The sequence below is a fragment of the Manacus candei genome, unplaced genomic scaffold (genome assembly GCF_025592945.1).
Source record: "Manacus candei isolate 608988 ecotype Guabito, Panama unplaced genomic scaffold, ASM2559294v1 h1tg000078l, whole genome shotgun sequence".
NCBI classification, from domain to species: domain Eukaryota; kingdom Metazoa; phylum Chordata; class Aves; order Passeriformes; family Pipridae; genus Manacus; species Manacus candei.
This window is the reverse complement of record NW_026138126.1, coordinates 2,863,558-2,880,514: the sequence shown is the minus strand read 5'-3', so window position 1 is coordinate 2,880,514 and position 16,957 is coordinate 2,863,558. Positions and strand designations below refer to the sequence as shown.

Genomic DNA, 16,957 nt, shown 5'->3' with positions numbered 1-16,957 from the left:
GTCACTGGAATTTTGTGGTTTGAAGGGGGAGAAAAGGTTTAATGGGTTCCTGTTTGCTGTACCCCCCAAAACAAATTAAATATATACAAAAAAAATCAACTCTTTGGGAGCTGAGTTGCATAATTGCAGCTTTTGGATGAAAATTGTATAGTATTGGTGCAATACTACATGAAGTCATTCTATTCTAGTATTAGAAATCTACTATTCTAGTATTGCACCGTGAAGACTCAGGGGAGTTTAAATTCATCTCTTATGCTACAGGTCTCTGCATTCCAGTGCCACAACAGGTAGGAAGGCTTAAGGAATGCCATGGTCCTTGAAAAGCAAGGCTGGACCCACATGGGCTGTAAGGGCACGTTTGGATTTGGTACATTAGCCAGGCAGCTGGACTGAATGCCCTCCCCGTTAAACTCTGTCTCCTTTTCACCCAGTGAGCCCTTTCTCTGGGATTTCTGTTCCTTTTATGCTGTGTTTTGTCCCCCTCACCCTGGCAGACTGCTGGGTGGCAGCAGTTTTATTTTAAAGGACTGGGTGAGCCTTCTTCCAGAACCACAGTACTTTCTTCTTTTAAACCTTTTTTTTCTTTTAACATAAACAAGCCCAGAAGCCCCTTGATTTGCCAGCTTGGCCAGGAAACTCATCCAAGGTCTGGGCCAAGGCTGAAGCCTTGTCCAGGGCCTTGGAAATGCATCCAGCATTGTTTTTGCAGTGTTTTGAGGGGCACTTCTAATGTGCAGCTTCACAATTTCCACCCCGCTCTGCAAGAGTGGTGTGACCAGGCTTTGAAATACATGTCCAGGACCAGGGGCTGAGGGCAGGGCTGGGGCTGCAGAGGATGTTGGGGCTCCTCCTCACCCCATGGAACAGAGAATGGTGGCTGCCCAGGTCTGTGCCCCGAGGTTCCATATCCAGCCCTGGACAGGTATCCTGCCCCACACTGCCCTGCAGGCCCTGCCACGGTGCTGGCACTGGATGGCTCTCAGAGCAAGCTTGTGGTGAGCTGACAGAGCCAGGACCCTGCCCTGCAGCTGCAGCAGCTCTTGCATGTCACAGCTCAGACACAGCTCGGACACAGCCTGGACACAGCCTGGACACAGCCTGGACAAAGCCCAGACACAGCTCGGACACAGCTCGGACACAGCTCGGACACAGCTTGGACACAGCTCGGACACAGCCCGGACACAGGTTGGACACAGGCTGGACACAGCTGGACACAGCTTGGACACAGCTCGGACACAGCTTGGACACAGCTGGACACAGCTTGGACACAGCTCGGACACAGCTGGGATACGGCTCAGACACATCCAGAGCCTGCCATGGCCTCGCCAGGGCTCAGGTGAGAGCCTGGGCTGGCACACACGTCCAGCACCTCCCACCAGCCTGGAGTGAGGGGCTGGGCCAGAGGGCCACGGGCAGGCTCAGGTGGGGCAACTCCCGGGGGCAGCACCAGGAGCCTCTGCGGGGCAGCATCTCAGGGAGCATCAGGATCACTCTGTACAGCCCCACACACACCCTCTGGTCTGTCCAAGGGCCAAAGGACTCTTTGCTTCATTCAAACAACATCACCTTGCTTGGCCCACACCCAGGAGGCTTCTGTGCACTGCCAGAGAAACTGCCCAGAAATGACTAAAAGCCCTGGGTTTTGTCCAGCTTTGAAACCTTCAGCTGGGGCTCCTGGGGCAGGTCAGGGAAGCTGCCCCGGGCAGCCCTGCCAGCCCTCAGGGGTCAGCTGGGCTCTGCAGGCTCGCCCCCCCCAGTAACAACACAACAACCCAAAGTTTGTCTCACTTTTATTTACATAATTGCACAGCCCGTTTCCCCATGACACTGGAACGTGGTGGGTCAGACACTGATTTCCCACATCCACAAGCTGAACATCTCCTCTAGGAAGGAGGAAAAGACTTAAAGAGTGGCTGTTGGGTTTGCAGGGGCACATGCAACAACTCCAATTATTGGCAATGACAATAAAGTCAAGGAAGCTGAGTGCAGCCATGGCTGCCCTACAGCACAGGGCCGGGCCCCCACTGCCCCAGCCAGGGGCTTCTGGCTTTCACAGTTGCATATTAGGATTGACAGTGGGTCTCCTAACTGGAACACTGGCTCCATGAAGTCCTTACCCGGGGAACGTGGTGTGGGAGTGCACATCCCTTGTCACCTTGTCACCAGAACTCGGTGCACTGCAAGGCCAAGCTGCTGGGAGGCAGCCAGGGATGGGAAGGTGAAACCACTCCCCCATTTTTCTCCACTGAGAATGTCCTGGTGACAAGGGGGTTGTTGGGAAGGGCCTGAAGAAAGGGGCACCCAGGACAAGGCACAGGGCAGTGGTGCAGTGCCCACTGCCATGGAAGGGTGTGAGGAGCGGGGAGCGCCTGGGCAGGAACAGGATGGGACTGGAGCAGGGACTGGGACTGGAGCTGGGCTGCAGCAGCCCCTCCTCCAGGAGCACCAGGGCCAGAGTCATCCCTGCATGACTAGGAAAAGGGAAGGTGTCCATGGGTATGTGGCAGAAGGGAAGGGATGGAGAGGCTGCTGAAAGATGTGCCGGGGTATCCCTGAGTTGCATGAGAACCCTGGCACAGAAGATGGAGGAGAAGAGCCAACAGAACCCAGGACCCAGGGCTGGAGTGATCCTCCTGGGAGAGACACGACACTGGCCCCTGCTACTCATGCCACCAGAAAAACTTCCAGCCCAGGGTCATGGGACACATAAGGAAAAGCATCCTGCTTTGCAAGCAGAGAGGAGGAGGAGGAAGGACGTGGAGTGCTTTGAATCCAAGAAACAACAGGTCTCAGTCTAGCAGGACATTGGACCGATCCACCTGGGTTCAGCAAAGGGGCAGAGGGAATAGTGTGTCACACACATCACCACCCACACATGGGCACCTTGGAGCCTGCCTCCTCCCTGCTCTCTGCCCTCACCCTCACGGGAGCAGAGCCCAGGCTCCAGCCGAGCACACACCTCTGGAGCACCGGGCAGGGCAGCGGCACCTCACAGCCTGTGCCACATGGGAGGCTCAGGGAAGCTCAGCACCAGGCACAGGCACCACATGGCAGGGTGGGAGGGTGGTAGAGAGGCAAGGACCCTTGGCAGACAGGGCACTCTGAGATAGAGGGTTTCGACAGCTGGATGTGCTGGAAATGCAGGTGAGAAAAAGGAAAGGAGGAGGAGGAGGAACACCAGCCCCACAGAAGAAAGGACCCAAACCTGTTCTCTGGGAACCAGCGAACTGGGAGGGTTTCACTAGAGGACACAACAGGCAGGCAGCACTGTCAGGGATGAACTCAATCCCAGCAGCTCCTCTGGAATGTGCAAATAAAGCGCAGAGACAGCCAAGAGCACCCGCGTCCTGCCAGCGCCGCAGGGCATGGCCTGTCCCCTAAGGTACGTGTGGAACTGATGCTACGGGAGGTCCAGCCTCAGGATGGTGAAAGGACATCAGCAAACAGAAACTTCAACCTTCTGGGGTCAGGAAAGCTCCTTTCTCGATCGTTTAAAACCAAAAGGCAATGGTGGGTTTAGCTAATACAAGCCATGACTCTTGGATCCTCCATCTACCTTTGCCAGACATACCAAGAGCTGAGTGCATCCAAGTCCTGGGGGTGAGCCAGGATAGACAAGGAAAGCATCGTGTGAGATCACATCTGCACTGGAAAAGATCTCTCTTTTTGAAACTTATATCTCAAAATTACAGTACTTTACAATACAAAATGTCTCCATTCAGCATCACGTCATTTTACTCCTTCTGGGATTATAATAATTATTAAAAACACTCAACTTTCTAGAAAGGACAGAACACCATGAAAGAGACCAAAGAGTAACGGGAAGGCTGCTGCAGTATTATCAAAACCAATTTAGTGCAAAGGAGAAGGGGCCTTTCAAGAACGGATGATGAAAAGTGTTCTTTATATGCTCATTTGGAGAAAAGGCATTGATTTAACCTCTGAATGAGATCAGGCTGCCGGCTTCTATCCTGAAGCTTAGAACATCTACACAAAAGGACTGAAACACAATATGCATGGCCATTAAAAAATAATATTATATATAGATATATATATATAGAGAGAGAGGGAGATATTTTCCACGTATGGTATTTAGTTATGGGAAAATGTCCCTGCAGAGAGGCATTTTCTGCCACCGGGCTCTTTTGGGCCATTTCACACACAGACGTTGATTATTTGTCTGTTTGTCAAAGTCTGAAGCAGGTGCTGACCGCAGAGTCCCCGTGTGTGGGATGATTGTTTCCTGGTGCCCCCAGAGCTGCCCTGGGCACGTGAGGACACACAGCCCTCCTCGCCCTGGGCCGGCCCCAGTTGGTGGCCACGGGACGGCTCAGACGGTCGTCTCATCCGCGGTTTTCTTCATGAGCTTGGCGGAGAGGAGGGAGTGGGGCAGGGGGTGAGGGCTCCTCGAGGCTGGGATCATCAGGCGGACTTTCTGGTTGGTCCTTCGCCACTCCGAGTACAGCTGGCAGTGGTAGCGGAACGAAACCTGGCGGGCGAGAACGCAGCGTCTGTCACCGACCCCCTCACCCCTCTGCCTCCGTGTGTCCTTGTCCCAAGGCAAGGGACACAGCCCTGACCCCGACACGGTTTGGGGCACTCCATGGCCCCAGCCTCTGATGGGGAATCAACCCCTTCCTGCTGAGAACAGGCTGAGCGTGGCACAGCCAGAGGGGCTCTCTGGGCAGCGCTGGCACGGCAGGACAGGGTTTGCTCAGCTGGGTTTGGGTCCACGCTGGTGAAACGCGGTGGGGAGGAGCCAAAACTCACCCCCTCACCCAGCCCCAGGCTGCAGGGAGCACCCTGAGTGGCCAAAACAAGTGTCTGAATCCAACCAGCCTCCTCCCATCTCACAGAGCCCAGTGAACCTCCTTCACCCTTCCCAAAAAACTTCTCTCTTCTGTCTGCAACAACAGGACAGCAACTGGACTCATTTTTCCTGTCAGCGCCGTGGCCTGGGAGACTTGTCCCCCAGGAGGGAGAAAGGGCAGGATGCAAAGGCTGGAGGGACCCAGAGCAGCCCGGCAGAGGCAGGAGCTGGCCCTGCAGTTTCAGAACGGCCCTGCAGTTTTGGAACAGGCCTGCGAGGGGAGCTTCAAGCTCAGCTTAAACACGGAATCCAGTCAGCCACTCATCCAAATCAGGCTTTCATACTCGGTAAAATTACAGGAAGCATTTAGCTGGCAAGTTGGAAGTACCAGGAAGTACATCTGACACGGAAAAGTCAGTATTCCAATTAATTCTATTCAGGTCTGAGGTAACTGAGCTGCTTGATCTGTGCCCTCTCCTCGTTCCTGCTGCAGAGGTGCTGTGGCAGTGAGGTTGTTTGCTGCCAAACACATCTCCCAGTCTTCAGAGACTGCATGGGAATGGGGAGCTAATGGTGAAAACCTCAAGGAAGGCTCCTGCTCCACAGGAGGGAGCTGCAGCCTTGGCCACAGCCTCTCCCACAACCCTCCCACCCATTACAGCCATCACCCTCCACCCACATTTTGGCCTCTTGTGCTGCACAGCCTGGGGTAGAATGTGGTAAATGTGAATAAAGGGGCTTCTCTTAAAGTCCTTCTCTGCTCAAGGAAATGTGAAGCACTGCAGAACTGGAGACATTTTAGTCAGGACTCGTTATTTTAAACACACAAAAAAACTCCACGAAAAAAATCCCAAACCAAACATTTTTCCATTTCCCCCACGTTTCCAGCTTCTCCAGATCAGTTCTGGGAAGAGAAGACAAAACACTTCCTCTTAAGGCTTCCAGTTTTACCTTGGCTTTCTACAAAAAGAAGCCTCATGCAGGAACTTGCAGCATGGAGACTTTCCTCCATGGCTTCAGCTTTGCCCCCAGAAACTCTCTCTGCAGGCCCCCCCAGAGCAGTGGCTGCTGCAGCACCAGCTCAGCCTGCCCTGGTTGCCCAGTCTGTGGAGGAGAGGAATGTCCTGCCAGAGGGGAAGGGGTTACTCTGAGAAACTGTAGCATGAGATGGTAGGGAAATGTGTTGGGGCATTTCTACTGCCCACAGAACTGCCAGCTTTTTGGGGTCCCACTCTTTCCTCCTGCAGCAACTGCACCCCTTCCCTTCCCCAAATGGTGCTTCCCAGCAAGCAGCTGGAAAAGGGCAGAGACAGGGCATGAGCACACACAGGGCTTGGAATAGGAGAGCCAAAACAAAGATCCAAACCCAGAAATCCAGCCAGCAACAGAATGCAAAAAAAAGGGAATGGGAAACAGAGGGAATTCCCTGGCCTAGGAGCCCCTGGAGAGCAGGCCCTGGGGAGGGGCTGGGCAGGAGCTGCCCCAGCCCTGCTGGGCTCTGCTGGCAGCACTCAGAGGTACCACAGCAAACCCACATCCCCTGTCCTGCTCTCCTCAACTCCCTGCGAGTTGCAAGCTCCTGGTCCCCTAATTCAGCACATCCAGGGATGCCAAGAGAGGCCTCTGCAGGAAGCTCTTTCCCAGCAGGAATCAGTTCAACCCCCAGACAGGGTCAAGTGCAGGTTCCCAGGAATCCCCAATGCCCCCAGGCAGCAGCAGTGGGCCAGGGCAGGCTGGCTACCCAGCCTTGGTCTGGGGCTCAACTCCAAAACCCAGCATGAGAGAAGCCAGAGGCTTCCCCAGGGTCAGAGTGTTCCTTGCACACACCTTCTGTCTCACTGACACCTTAAAAGGGTTGTGTAGGAATTTGTTTAGCTGTGGGTCAGACACCCCCAAGGCCAGTCTGCACCCCCCTGGGCATGGCCAGTGTGTGCTGGGCAGCACAGAGGGACATGATGGCAGATTATTTAGGGGCCAAACACGTTCCAGATTTTACTGTTCCCCTGAACTACCCAGGTACCAAGTCTGTGTTTCTTCTCGAAAACAGGAGCAGACACCACAGATGGGCCACTGCCTGCCCCAGCCCCAGCCCTTCCCACCCAGCCCCAGCTCCAGCCCCGCTCAGGCACATCTGTGCCAGGTACATGACACCCTGGGAACACGGTTCCCGTGCCAGTCTGGAAAGCAGGCGGTCAGGAGGTGGTTTCTCATCCTCAGCAACAGCTCGAGCAGCTCCCACGGGAAGACAATTCAACGGCCATTCAAGGGGAAGAGCCCAAGGTTTCCTCCCGTGGGGAGGCAGAGCTGGAGGGCTGTGAGCCAGCGCTGCCAGGTCCTGCTGGAGCAGGAGCAGGGCCCCGGCAGCCGGCACTTACCAGCGTCCAGAGGACGTAGATTGTGAAAAGTGCAATAGTGAGTGCAATGAGTCCGATGGCCTCCAGGCGGCTGTTGAACTGCAGGTGGTCCTGGGCCCCGCGCAGGCACAGCCAGCCCGAGATCGCCGCCAGCGGGGTGATGAACAGGAAACACACCATGTCACAGAACAGGGTCCTCTTCTCATTGCGGGGCCCGGGGTCCTTCAGCCACTGCGGGGAGGGAGGGAGAAGGGGCAGTCAGCACACAGCAGGAGAGAGGAACCACAGTGCACTGGGGACACCTGGTACGGGTGCTTAACTCACATGAACCTTCTCAAAAACGGAGCTAGGGAGTGACCAGCATGTTTTTAACAACCAGCAAGAGACAACTGAAGAACGTGTGCAGGGGAAGGCAGTGGTGGATAAGGAAGCTCCTGGGCTCTTCACTGGAGCAGGGAGGAGCAGGCAGGGGGAGGTGGGTTCAGTAAAGCCTAGCTTATGAGATTTGGCTGGTCTTGGGCTGTGCTTCAACAGAAAAAGGTCCATGACTCTGACTCCACACCCTTATGGTGTAAGGGCTACAGGAACCAGGGGCACTGGAGTCTGAGGCCAGGCCAAGCCATAAGGGCAGCTCTCCCAAATCTTTCTCTTGGGTTCCTTGGGAGAATTGTGGCATTTTAGAGTTTCACTGGCAATCACCAAACATTCACTTCTTCTAGGAATCCCAATTTGCTTCTAGTGTGGGTTCATTGTAGATACTCGACTTCAACAACAGCAATTGTTCTATTTTTCTGGGATTACGTTATTTTCAGCCTTTCCTTTCCTTTTTTTAGAACAGCAAGCTGCTGTGGTTCCTACTGATACCAAATTGTTACAGCACAGCTTTACTGGGATCTGTGTGTGCTGGGCTGCTGGATCCTTCCTCCTTCCCTGCACAAGGATGACTACCTCATTAGGGGTTTTATTTTATTTTTTTTAATAAAAATGGGAGAACATTGCTGAAAAGGCACAGTGAGAGCAGGGAAGGGACTATCAGTATAGATTGGAGTGGGGTCCCTGCTTTGGAACAGACAGCTTGGGAAGGGACCCATCAAAGAACTCTGCACACAAAGCTCCTTCCCTGCAGGGAAACCACCACTGAAGTAGCAACACAGAAGGGGTGGTGACAGGTATGCCAGGAATGAGGGAGACCTCAGCACAGGTAACCTGAGGACAGGGCTGGCCAGAGACACACAGAGAGCACAGGCCCAGAGGGGAGCAGGGGAGGGGGCACAGGGGAGTGCAGATTTAACTCCAGCAGGGATGTTCAGAGAGGCAGAGCAGAGGGGGAAGGATGGGAGGAGAAGCACAATAGGGGAGATGGCAAACCCGGGCAAGGAGCAGGGAGGTGGCTGGGCTGGTCAGAGCCACGGCAGCAGCAGATTCTGCAGCACCTGGGACAGGACACTGAGCTGGACCTGGGCAGAGGAGAGGATGCTGCAGTGACAGGAATGAGCCTGGCCAGGGATGTCACCCGGGAGGACTGATAAGCATGATATTTGAGAGATGTCACCTGAAGCATCTGAATGCTCCTGTGGTAACAAACAATAAACTGGCATTGATTTTAAAGCCATTCTGAGCACAATGCCATGGTCAGGTAGCCAGAAGGAAATGTCTTAGAATCACAGAATCATTAACCTTGGAAAAGACCTCCAGGATCATCAAGTCCAACCATCAACCCAGCACCACCATGTTCACCACTAACCCATGTCCCCAAGTGCCACATCCACATGTTTTCTGAGCACTTCCAGGGATGGTGACTCCACCACCATCCTGGCAGCCTCTTCCAATGCCTGACAACCCTTTCAGTGAAGAAATTTTTCCTAATATCCAATTTAAACCTGCCCCCCCCAAGTCCAACTTGAGGCCTTTTCCTTTCATTCTGTCACTTGTTCATGGGAGCAGAGCTCCACCCTGGCTCCACCCTCTTGTCAGGGAGTTCTGGAGAGTGAGAAGGTCCTCCCTGAGCCTCCTTTCCTCCAGGTTGAGCCCCCCCAGCTCCTTCAGCTGCTCCTGGTGCTCCAGACCCTTTCCCAGCTCCGTTCCCTTCCCTGGACATGTTTCAGCCCCTCAGTGTCTTTCTTATTGTGAGGGGCCAAAAACTGACCCCAGGATTTGAGGTGGAGCCTCAGCAGTGCCAGCAAAGGAGGACAGTCACTGGCCTGGTCCTGCTGGCCACACTACTGCTGGTACAAGCCAAGTGCCACTGACATTCTTGGGCACACCTGCCTCCTCTGTCTAGCCATTGTCAAAAGCAGCACTCCCAGGTCCTTCTCCACCAGAGAGCCTTCAGAGCAGGTAGAACTGTGGTTTGGACAGGAGCTGGGAGAAGGGACACAGACCTGCAGGTCCCCCTCTCGTGGCTCTGCAGAGCAGATCAGTGTGACAAGCTGTGTGGGGATGATAAGGACACACAGCCTGAGCAGCCCTGAGCAGAGAGGGGGGACAGCAGCTCATGGCACGTCCTTGGCAGCCCCAGCAGCTGAACCTGGCCACGTGCCCAGCTCTCCCCAGTCTAACCAAGACAGAGCTGCCCAGTGACCCAGCACTGGGTGAACACCAAATCACCCTGACTGGACAAATGTGCCTCCAGCAGCAAGCCCAGAGCACCTCATCCCCTGGAACAGGACATCCGGGGGCACTTTTGACCCTTGTACAGTAAGAAGCTCAGGGACTGAAGGCAGATAGGTATTTTACTGCATTTTAATTCTATTTATATTCCTTGTGACCCTTGAAACTCCTTCCTCCTCCCCAAGATGGGAGCCAAATATGTAAAGGCAGGAAGCAAATTAATTTCCTTTTGTAGTAGTTGATTTACTTTGTCAATATGCACTGACCCAATAAAAAAAAAAAAGAACACAATAAGCCACCCTAAGGGCACAAAGTTTCTGGCACAGGAGCACATTAGTGCACACAGGACTTCAAATAAAGCTTGCAAACAATCCATAAAGTGGTCAGGCAGATTAAACAATTTTTGTAGGGAAAACTATCAAGTAAACATGGGAAGGCAACAAAAGCACAACTTGGTCTTCTTCCAGCAGTTTCCAGGCTGCAGTCATGTCTGAGACTGAAGGGAAAGAGGCAGAGCTGGCTGCTTGCTGCCCACCTGGGCTACGAGCTGGGATCCAGAGGCTGCTGGAAACAAATTCTCTCTACTTGGGTGATGAGAAGTTATTCTGGGTACAACTGTATTTCTTTGGCCTCTAGCATGATCCTGAGGCTTTCCCAGATGGTGGGATCAGCAGGGTTGTGTAAGGGAGCTCATTCCTGGGAGCCACAGAAGGGCTAAATGATGATAAGAAGCTGCACCTTTGGGTGCTGCAGTGCCCATGAACCTTGGGTGAGCCCAGGGATGGGAGGCAGAAAAAGGCACCAGGACAAAATCAGCTCCTCTGGAAGACAAGAGCAGAGCTCAAAGCATATCAGAGCAGTCTCCCAGCCAGTCCATCTCAGCACCTGCATGTCTTGGGGCAGGGCTGCATTCTGCCCCTTGGGACCAGTGGGAATGGATGGAGGAGGGACCCTCCCAGCAGCACTCAGCACCCTGCAGTCTCTCTGGGGGGTTATAAAAGGGTGTTTTCAAAATTAGCTCCCATTGATTTCTACAGCTGACTTACCTCCTGTGGCTAAATGTCCATGGCCATGAGCTGGCAGCCCCTGCCTCACACCACACTGCCTGCAGCACTCCTGTGCCCCGTGGGACCACAGGGACCAGGAGTCTCAGCCAGCATGTGCTCAGGTCTCTCCCAGCCTTGCTCTGGTGAGCACCAGTCAGGACCAGCATGACCTGCCAACCTCACCAGCTGACCCTGCCACAGAGTCCCCCAGTGCTTCACAGCAAAGGTATGATGGAAGCCACAGCAAGACACAAGAATTTGGATGCATTACAAAACATCCCACGTCCTTTCTGCCCACCAAACAGTTACCCTGTGCCTGCTCAGGTGCCTGTTGGTTTTCCTTCTGCTGCTGAGCTGGTGCCTGGCTATACAGGCCGGAAAAAAACAAATGACCTTGACTCACAGTAGCACTATTAGCCCTGTCCTTGCCCTGAGAAACATGCTGAGCCAAAAAATACAGCTTCAGATGAGAGACTGTCACATCCCTTCTCTAGGCCTGCACCAAACCTCCTTGCAGGCCACCAAGCTCCACAGGCAGTCTCAGCAGGATGGTCCTATTTCCTTTACCAAGATGGGAAAGAATGTTTTCTGACAGAGTGCCCAGAGTTCAGGAAGCCAAAATTCAGAAATGCCTCCAGCCCTGCAAGCAGGGCAGTTAAATGCTGCAGAGCAAAGTGCCCCTCCTCACCCCCCTGTCCCCAGTCACCTGCCATGGATGCTCTGCAAACCTCCACAAGCCAAATCTCTCCTTGTACAGGCATGAAAACCTTCCCAGTGCCCCCAGCTGGCCCCAGCTGCTGGGAAGCACAGGGCACAAGGACAGCAAGAGCTGCAGGAGCACTAGAAGTGGTGGACAGGAGAGGAATCTATCCAAGCAGCACCACAGGTCACTGGGACACTTTCCTACAGAGCAGCAGGGAGGTGCTTCCATGGTCAGTGTGACCAGGGGAAATGTCACACCACGACCTGTGCAAACACAGGGCCACAGCACTGCACCCACTGGTCCTCTGGGTCATCACAGCACAGACAGGGCTGGACAAGGTGGTGAAGATGGACATACAAGGAAGACACTAGTGCTGGTAAGTGCCCAGAGCAGGTGGATGAAGTATTTCCCATTTTGGCCCCAAAAAGGCCATTGCAGTTTGCAGAGCAGTGCCAAGAGGATCTTGTGCTGGATCTGAGAGGAGCATCTCCATACAGCAAACACAAGCAAAGAGAGAAAGGAAAAGATTAGAGGAGTGGGAGTCAGCTGGAACCAAGAGGGGTTTGTTTTTCACCAGATCCAGAGGTCTAACAGAGGCTTGCACTGAGCAAGGAGAGAGCTGGGCTGGGGAAGGGCAGAGGAGCACAGATGGGACAACAAGTGCAGTGAGTCCAGCAAGAGAGTTCGAGGAAAGTAAAGGGAAAAGTCTGTCTGTGGGGAAGATAAGGCTGGAGGAAGGGTGGGGGAGAGCTTACATCACAGCTCAGTTCTCTGAACTGGAGGGGGGGCAGCGAGAGCTGCACTGGGCACTGTGCCCGAGCCAAAACTTCTTTCCCTAACCACATAAACAGGAGTAACATCACAAATCCTGCCTGCAAACCTCCCTTTGCATGCACTGGGGACGTTCCCACAGCACCTCCCACACCCACGGAGGTGCAGGAGACTCAGGAGATGGAGCAGGACTGCACGTGGCAGACCCATGGGAGGTGTTCCCTACTCCAGAGTGACCCACACAGCCAAGCAAACACCTCAGAGGATTTAAAACACATTTTGTTGCAGGTGACACTGTGTTTGGAAGTTGTACTTTCCTTAAGAGACAAAAAAACCAAAAATCCTCTACATAAAATATCCAGTTTAAATGAACCAAAAGTATTGGCAATCACTGAAAAGGAAGCATCTTTAATCCAAATTGCACAATAAACCCAAAGGAAAACAGTAGGAGCAAAAAACTGGTGGGATCAGCAGGGTTCTGCACAGCACAGCTGCACCCTTGGAAGGAGGAGCTGTTTTGAGCAGGCAAAGGGACATGCAGAGATCACTAAAGCTGCCATTTTTAAATAAAGCTGTTAACACACACATTGCAGGAAAACACCAGCACTGAAGACATGGAAGCAGAATTTTCTTGGAATTCCATCACAAGACTTGCTTGCAAGGACAGAAATATGGGAACAAACGGTGTGGTTGGACTCCTCCAGTAATGACTGGTTCACCAGAGAAATCTGTTTTTGGAATTAGTGAGTTGTCTTAAATGAGTTTTGCTTTAGCAAAGGCACTAAACACTGAGAGAAGCATTATGAACAAGTGCTGCATTACACTCATTAGCTTTCACCACCAGGATATGTTGACTTCCAACATCCCAGCAGTTTTGGCAAAGCCAGAGCCTTGGCCTTGGCAGCAGCAGTTCGTGCCCACTCTCAGAGCAGAGGCCTGTAACCCCTTGGTTCCTCTCCCTGGTATTTACACAGTGTGTGGACAAAAATACATCCTTCCTCTGGAATATGGACTGACCTTTGCTGGGACTAAACAACTGCTGCCTGAGCTGCCAGCCTGGGGCATTCCTGCAGGGGCTTGGGCTGCTCAGGACCCAACCACCCCACCCCAGAACTGTGCCCAGATGATGGGCAGTGATGGCCAATGGAGATGGGAAACCAAAGCTGGCTCACAGCATGGGCAGATGGCCCCAGACAGGAGCCTCTGGGCTGTGGAAGTGCTGTTTCTCTTCAGCCCACAGAGAAACACTCAGAGGGGACAAAATTAACAACAGGTTAAAGCTTTAAACAGTTTATAAGTGGTCAATGAACTGAAGAGAGAAATGAGAGGGTTTTGCTACAGCAGAATACATAAAATAAGGTGGCCATGGAAAGGAAATATTTTTACTGGTAAGCTGGGAAAGTGAAAATGGGCAGGAGTGGGCTCAGGTGCCCCAGTACAGACTGAGCCATGTGCCCACCTCCCTCTGTGGGCAACAGGCTGCAGCCAGGGAGAAGGCCAGGAGCTGTGCAGAAGGGCTGGTGGCTGTAGGAACAGTCACAGTGTCACCCTTGGTAATGCTGTCTGGAAATACACAATGCATCAAACACAGCCCCAAGCACTTCCATCCATGTAGCTCTGCCTGAAATCCCAGAGGACAAAGTGTCTTCAGTGGGGAGAGCACTTTGTAAGAGAAAACAGGTTTGTGATGGCTTTTGCCACAGACCAAAGAGAAGAGTTTACATGGAAGGGAGAACACTAAAAGAGGGCAGGTGGGTGAATATTTTGACTCCTACACAAACTGCTGTAACAGCACTTATCCTGGTTCTCCCAGTGCCAGGAGGAGGCAAGATCCTCCAGACAAGTTGTCACATCCTAACTTAGGTTTTCTAAGAAGGCAACAATTAAATGATCACAAGAGGTGTTTCCTTCTCTCCCTACAGGACTCTAAAGAACAAGGTTTGGCTGAGACGAATTTAAGGCATGAAACATTAGGGCAAATAAACCCAACCCTGCCTAGAGAACTGTGTGCCCACCTGTAGCCTGGGAGAAAGAGCTGTCCAAGCTGCAGCAATCTTTCATGTCCAGAGACCTGTACTCCTCCTTCTACCATGGTCTGGACAGCAAATGTTCCTGGAAGAGGAGCAGTAACCAGGCATTTTCTGTGCTTGATGTTATTAGAACAAAGAGGAAACTACCTGCTCCAGGAAAGCTGTGTGTGCTGCAACTTATAGTTTGAACACATAACCTAAATATCGACTGCTGAAGTCTTCCAGGGAACACAGAAAGTATCTTGCACTTTTTGACTGTGCCAGCACTGCTGGCTAGAGTGTCATGGAGTCAGATCCCTTCCCTGTAAACATATGGATGCACATTAAACCAACATCCAAATCAAGTATTGGAAATCCATCCCTCTCCAAGGCTTGACCATCTTGTTCTCTGCTGGGGACATGCTCCTCTCTCTAGAGCCCCAGTCCACAACCCTCTTGTGCTGGAGACCACTTCAGAGTTGAGCAGAAGCCTTCTGTCCTCTCACAGCACAGGCAGCATCCTGCTCTTCTGGCTATAGACTCTCAACCACCTGCAGGGGTCCAAAATATGCCCCTAAAAAGAGCTCAGCCCATCGATCTCACAACCCAACAGTTTACAAAAGCATTTCATAGTTTTGTTTTTTTTTTTTTTTAGTTTTCAAACCACTTCTTAGTTAAAAATTAACTGAAATAGGTTGAACTGCAGGAGATATTTCCCCCACACCCATGGGCCAGCCTGTGGCTGCCAGAGCTGGCTCTGGGCTCAGACAAGTGCCCCACTCCTGGTTCAGAGGTCAGGCACACTGGCAGCCAACACTGTTACTATTTTTACATTGAAAAAAACCACAACACAAATAAATGGCTGTTTAAAGAAAATAAAATTACGATTCTATTAAGAAATTATCTTTAATCCATGCTGGACAAGGTTGACACCTTCCCCCCTCTTAAGGAGGCTGCAAAATTAAATTAATGTTTGTGAAGTGCTTGGATGTCATAGCAATAAGTGGCCCAGAGAAGCCCGTGGGAAATGAATAGTTTGGTCTTGGTGAGCAGGGACACAAGAGTACACAGTGGGATAAACAAAATTAGCTAGTGAGCATCTCCCACCCATGCACTGCTCCTGGAAAACACAGCCTGTGACCATGAAGAGCACACTGTAGTGCAGATATACCAGAGGCCTGAAATAAAAACTAAGGCAATTTTGGTCATGGTGTTTCCTGACTTCCAAGAAATCAGGAAGCTTACACAGAAGCACTTCAGTTTGACAATGGAGCTTCCCCCCAGCTCTCACCAAAACATCTCTGCCAGTCCACAGTCAGCCTCAGCCCCTCTCCTCCTGAAGGCTCCTCAAAGGCACATGGACAGAGCCAGTTCTCCATGGGGCTGATGGTCCCTTCCCAGGGATCAGCTCTGCTGACCAGTGACCGCTGCAGCCACTACAAGCAGCTCTAACTCTCCCCAGACTGGAAATGTAGGACAGGGCAGAGCAAACAGCAAGAGCTGCTTTCTCCTGTGAGGCCCAACACCAGCAGGTCACCGAGTTCTCTTGTGGCCAGGTGACAGCAAAAGAGAGCTAGGATGCTTGGACAGTCTGTCACACCTGGGACAAACCCTTTCATCAACACCACTGCCATAAAGCATGCTCCTGCATCATTCCCAGTCCAAGTCTCCATCCCATTTATCCTCTGCTCCTAACTTCTGTTCTGGCTTCCCAGCTTCACTTGGTGAGCAGAGGATTTTTATCAGCACACTCACCACGAGCATCACTTCCCCCAAAGTTTCAAAACACTCCCCACCCCTCCCCACAACCAAGGGGCAGAGAACTTCCCAGATAAGGCAGCTGAGGGAACCGTGACATTTTTAAATGACTAAGCAGTGTCCTTCCCTGGCCCTCTTCTCAGAAACAAGATGAACAACTTGGGGATGACACTTCCCAAAAGTATTTGGTGAAGAGCTGCAGCCCGCTCTGGTGTGGGGATGAGATTGCACCAGACTGCAGGCAGGATATTAATGGAAAGTATCAGCCAGCTGGCCAGGGGGTTATCAGCTCCTTCCCAAGGGCGCTGCACCAAGGGCAGAGCCGCCCCTGCCAGCGGGAGCTTCCCAAAGCAGTCACACTGTCACTGACCCCTCAGGGAACAAAGCCCCACAAACCTCATGGGGTGAAGCACACTCACTGTCACTGCCTCTGACCTGCACAGATTGGAGCTCGGAGGGGCTGCAATAACTCCCAAGGAAAATGAGAAACCAAACTCCAGGACACTTTCCCCACACTCCAGGGAAGGATCAGAGGTTTTATAGCATGGTGGAAGTAACACAACAAAACCAGGCAGCCTTTCCAGCCAGGTGAGCCATTCTGCTCTAGCAGGAGCCCTCCAGTCGTGGTGTGCCAGGCACACAGTGCCCATGCTGTTGTACAGCACCCAGCACACCTGAGTGCTGCAGCCACAGCACACATGGCTCAGCACAGCTGGTGCCAGAGCCACAGCACTCCATCACATGCTGGGAAGCACTGCTGGCCCCTAGGAAAGGGCAAGAGCAGGCTGCTACCATGGAATGTATTAAACCAGGTTATAAGCTGCTGGTCAAGCCAGGGAAAACCTTACTGGTGGCAAAGGAACTGCTCTGGGGCTGCATGATGATGGTGAGCTGCA

The 16,957-nt window shown here is 52.6% G+C and overlaps 1 protein-coding gene across 3 annotated transcripts in view; it reads right to left on the bottom strand.

Moving 5' to 3' along the window:
* Nucleotides 1-4,013: 4,013 nt before the first annotated feature.
* The window catches only part of MARCHF2 (membrane associated ring-CH-type finger 2), a 31,816-nt gene continuing 18,872 nt past the window's right edge, over nt 4,014-16,957 (bottom strand). For all 3 annotated transcript variants that reach the window (XM_051810757.1, XM_051810756.1, XM_051810755.1), the window contains exons 4-5: nt 7,186-7,395; nt 4,014-4,489 (exon numbers count right to left, since the gene is read on the bottom strand). In XM_051810757.1, the coding sequence (XP_051666717.1) occupies nt 4,331-4,489; nt 7,186-7,395 (369 nt within the window). In that variant the 3' untranslated portion in view covers nt 4,014-4,330. The remainder of the gene's footprint in view (nt 4,490-7,185; nt 7,396-16,957) is intronic.